At 43.1% G+C, this 4,644-nt stretch overlaps 1 protein-coding gene across 1 annotated transcript; it reads right to left on the bottom strand.

The window, feature by feature from the left end:
* Nucleotides 1-805: 805 nt before the first annotated feature.
* On the bottom strand, nt 806-1,734 carry LOC110136202 (GTP-binding nuclear protein Ran-like). Its single transcript, XM_020891729.2, has one exon. The coding sequence runs from the start codon at nt 1,732-1,734 to the stop codon at nt 1,087-1,089; it is 648 nt and encodes a 215-aa protein (XP_020747388.2). The 3' UTR covers nt 806-1,086.
* Between the last annotated feature and the right edge of the window lie 2,910 nt (nt 1,735-4,644).

Raw genomic sequence — 4,644 nt, 5'->3', positions numbered from 1 at the left:
CCCTCTTAGAACTGCTTTTGCTGTGCCCCATAAGTTTTGGGTTGTCATGCTTTCATTTTCCTTTGTCTCTAGGTTTTTTTTTAACTTCCTCTTTGATTTCTTCAGTGATCTATTAGTTGTTTAGTAGCATATTGTTTAGCCTCCACTTGTTTGTGATTTTTACAGTTTTTTTCCCCTGTAGTTGATTTCTAATCTCCTAGCATGTGGTCAGAAAAGATGCTTGGTATGATTTCAGTTTTCTTAAATTTACTGAGACTCAATTTGTGGCTGTGCATGTGATCAATCCTGGACAATGTTCTTGGTGCATTTGAGAAGAACATGTTTACTTTTGGATGGAATGCTCTACAAATATCAATTAAGTCCATCTAATTTAATGTGTCATTTAAGGCCTGTGTTTCCTCATTCATTTTCTTCTTTTAAACATGTATTTGGTTGCACTGGGTCTTCATTGCTATGCGTAGGCTTTCTCTAGTTGTGATGTGCAAGGGCTACTCTTCATTGTGGTGCATGTTCTTCTCATTGTAGTGGCTTCTCTTGTTGCAGAGCACAGGCTCTAGGGCATGTGGGCACATAAGCTCAGGAGCTGTGACTCAGGGTCCTAGAGTGCACAGGCTCAGTAGTTGTGGAGCATGTGGTGCATGCTCCACGACATGTGAAATCTTCCTGGACCAAGGATCAAACCCGTGTCCCCTGCATTTGCTAATGAACTCTTTTTTTTTTTTTTTTAAGATATTTGAAATACAACTTTATTCTGATTCTAAATGAAAAGGAATGGGAATGACAGTAACAAACAAGATTCCACCTCTCAATATTGTCATGTGACTATAGCAGTCTTATATTTGAAACTCAAGGAGGAAACAACTGTGTTCCAAAACACCTAAATATGCAGGTCCAAAAAATGAAGGTTTTTTTTTTTTTAAACTGCCACATTCACTCCAAAGCCCATCCATCTCCTTTAGCATCCAAAGATTAAGCACATGTTCTGCTTAGCTATATAATAAAGTGGAAAACATGCTGCACCACTGACATCACAGGACAGTTGCCTATAAAACTAGACTTCTGACGCTGGGCCCCAGCTTCACTTTCTCACAGGTCATCATCTTCATCTGGGAGAGCAGTTGTCTGAGCAACCTCTAAATCGTGCTCGTACTGTGCTGCCAAGGCTGGGTCCATGACCACCTCTGGCGGAGCAAGAGCAGGCATGGCGACAAACTCCAAGTTAGGGTCTCCAATCAATTTTCTAGCAAGCCAGAGGAAGGGCTTTTCAAAGTTGTAGTTACTTTTGGCAGAAATGTCATAGTACTGAAGATTCTTCTTTCGGTGGAAGACAATTGACTTTGCCTTAACCTTTCTGTCCTTAATATCCACTTTGTTGCCACACAACACAATTGGTATGTTCTCACACACTCGTACCAGATCTCTATGCCAGTTAGGCACATTCTTGTAAGTAACTCTTGATGTTACGTCAAACATTATAATGGCACACTGAGCTTGTATATAATAGCCATCTCTCAGTCCACCAAATTTCTCCTGACCAGCTGTATCCCATACATTGAACTTAATAGGTCCTCTGTTGGTATGGAACACAAGAGGATGGACCTCAACACCCAAGGTAGCTACATACTTCTCAAATTCACCAGTCAGATGACGCTTCACGAATGTAGTTTTTCCAGTACCACCATCACCAACCAAAACAAGTTTGAACTGAACTTGGGGTTCTCCTTGGGCAGCCATCTTGATGTAACGCAGCTCGTGTCCTGGCACCCTCACGACCTCCGAGGCAGGGGAGAGAGGAGAACTCTCCACCCAGAGGTCTCGGTAAACCGTCGCTGCTGCCTGGACCCCCCAACACCTGCCCCCACCCCAGCCCCACAGCCCCCACCCCGGCCCCACTCGCTAGTGAACTCTTATCTACTGTGCCACCAAGGAAGTCTTACTCATGATTTTACACATGATTTTCTGTCTGGATGATCTGTCCATTGATGAAATCGAGTATTGCAAATTCCGCCTCTATTATTGCGTTACTGTTGATTTCTCCTTTTATGGCTGTTAGTCCAGTGGGAAGTTGAGAAGGGACTTCAGTTTAACACCTTCCTCGGGGGATTCTGACACAACCCCCAGGGGTTATAAAACATTACTGTTTTGAGAATCAGTAATCTTTGAATAAGGACTTCACAGATGGCACCAGTGGTAAAGAACCCACCTGCCAATGCAGGAGACATAGGAGGTGTGGGTTTGATCCCTGGGTCAGGAAGATCCCCTGAAGAATGGCATGTCCACCCACTCCAGTATTCTTGCCTGGAGAATTCCATGGACAGAGAGGCTGGCAGGCTACAGTCGATAGAGCTGCACAGAGTCAGACATGACAGAAGTGACTGAGCACACATGCAATCTTTGGATAAAGACAAAAAAAGTCTATGTATTTACTTCAAGCCAGGTTAACAAACTTCGAGAACATGGTGACTGTAGGCTACATTCACATGGCATTCATGATCTTACATTTGGTAGAGCTTTGAGGAATAGCTATATCTATATGTTTGTCTGTCTGTCTATATATATTTTTCCTTGTAGCAATGAAAGAGTTATCCCTGTTCACCACTTGGTTGTGATCACCAGCCTAAGAAGGCTGTCCAGGGGGTAAGGGTCTGGTCAGGCCACAGGATAGAGAAGTTTCACTTTGGTATATTTGCTCAGCAGTTCTAACCAAAAATAATAAACCAAAAATCAAAGTCATATGTTTACAGTAGTATTAGCTGCAGTTTCAGGTCCAAGTAAATAATCTAGACCTTTCACTCAGATGGTTGGCTCATAGGAAGGTAGAAGGAAGAGTTCAGGTAAAAATTTGGCTGTGAACATATTCACTTGCACCTGAAACAATTAGCTTTAGTAATCAAACAACTGCTGCCTGACAGTCTTTCTGTTCCGATGAGAAAAAACTATATGACAATGCAATCTCCTTATAGATAGGTGTCATTATCCCACCAGTTGATGCTGTCGTAGGTTCCCTCTCCCTATTCAGAATCTAGGTATTTCTTTCCCCAGTTGCCAGGAGTGGTGGCTGCAAATGGTTCACAGCTAAGCCCCTCTCCAGGAATTATCCTTGACCTAATATTGTCTCCCCTTCTAAGGGGAGGTGAAGAGCAGCCCATACACAACACAGGGCCAGGAGGAGGGTGAAACAAAGCGAGGAATGAGCCTCAGTGCTAGATTTAATAGAATGTCAAAAAAACGCAGAAATCAAGATAAATGATATTTTAATACACTTTTTAAAAATCAAGAATAAAAGAATCCATACTACTCAAAATATCACAATTTTAAACAGAGACAGTATCAGTAGTAACCAATTCCTCCTTTTACCTGAGGCTCCAATATAACCCTACACAGCTCTGTCACTTATTCTTTTTTTTTTTTTACCGCCTTTTCTGAGTGGGGAACCACACCACATGACTTTTGAAACCTTAGTTCCCTCACTAGGAATCAAACCCAGCCCTTTGGCAGTAAGAGTGTGGAGCCCTAACCACTAGTGTGAAAATGTTAGTTACTCAAACGTGTCTGACTCTTTGCGACCCCATGAACTGTAACCCATTAGGTCCCTCTGTCCATGGAATTCTTCAGGCAAGAACACTGGAGTGGGTAGCCATTTCCTTCTCTAGGAATCTTCCCAACCCAGGGATTGAACACAGGTATCCAGCATTGCAGGCAGATTCTTTACCATCTGAGCCACCAGGGAAGCCTGTAACTACTGGACCACCAGGGAATTCCCTTACTTATTCTGTTTTTATTCACTATGTTCATTGCAGAATTTTGCATTAGTTTAGATTTTTTTTAATAGTGCAATAAAATATTATTTACCTCAGTTACTGAGTTTTTTGGCACCCCTAAATTTTGCCCTTGAGGAGAGGACCTCCCTCGACTCACCCTAGTTCAAGCCATGGTGAGTGGTATCAACGCCTGGCTTGTTCACCCCACAGGGAGGCACCACAGTCTTTGTAGGCTCAGCTGAGACCTGTCTTGTGACTTCATCCCAGTCCAGTCCTGCTTCCCTCAACCCCTTAACAGTGTTATCCTCAAGAGGACTCCTGCAGGCAAGTCTCTTGAGTCTTTTTCCCTAAAATATCCCAGAGGACAGGTGACAATGGAAGTTCAGAGAGGCTGAGGGACTTGCCCAAGTTCTCAGAATTCCTCAGTAGTGGAGATGAGAACCCAGGTTAGTATAATTGAAAGCCAGTGCTCCTCATTGTAACATCCTATGGTTCTAGGCCAGGATTTGGGACAATAGTCAAGTAAGCCAAGGTCAAACCCAGACACTAACAATCCCCATGCACTCTTCTACTGAAATTCCTAATTATGGACTGGAAATCAGGCTTTCTGATTTTCAGGAAGTAAGCCTCTGATTGTCAGATCGCGTGGCAGGCAAAAAAATCCACCCCCTACCCTTCGAAGATACCAATATCCTATCCCCAAACCTATGAATATGTTAGCTTACATGGCAGAAGGGACTTTGTAGATGTGATCAAGTTAGGGATCTTGAGATGCGGAGATTATTGCATTTGTGGGTGGGCCCAACATAAACACGAGCGTCCTTATTAGGGCAATGGGAGGCAGGAAAGTCAGAAAGAGATGTGATCATAGAAGCAAAGGTCA

This window comes from Odocoileus virginianus, chromosome 13, assembly GCF_023699985.2.
Source record: "Odocoileus virginianus isolate 20LAN1187 ecotype Illinois chromosome 13, Ovbor_1.2, whole genome shotgun sequence".
Classification (NCBI taxonomy): domain Eukaryota; kingdom Metazoa; phylum Chordata; class Mammalia; order Artiodactyla; family Cervidae; genus Odocoileus; species Odocoileus virginianus.
This window is presented reverse-complemented; position numbering and strand designations above follow the sequence as displayed.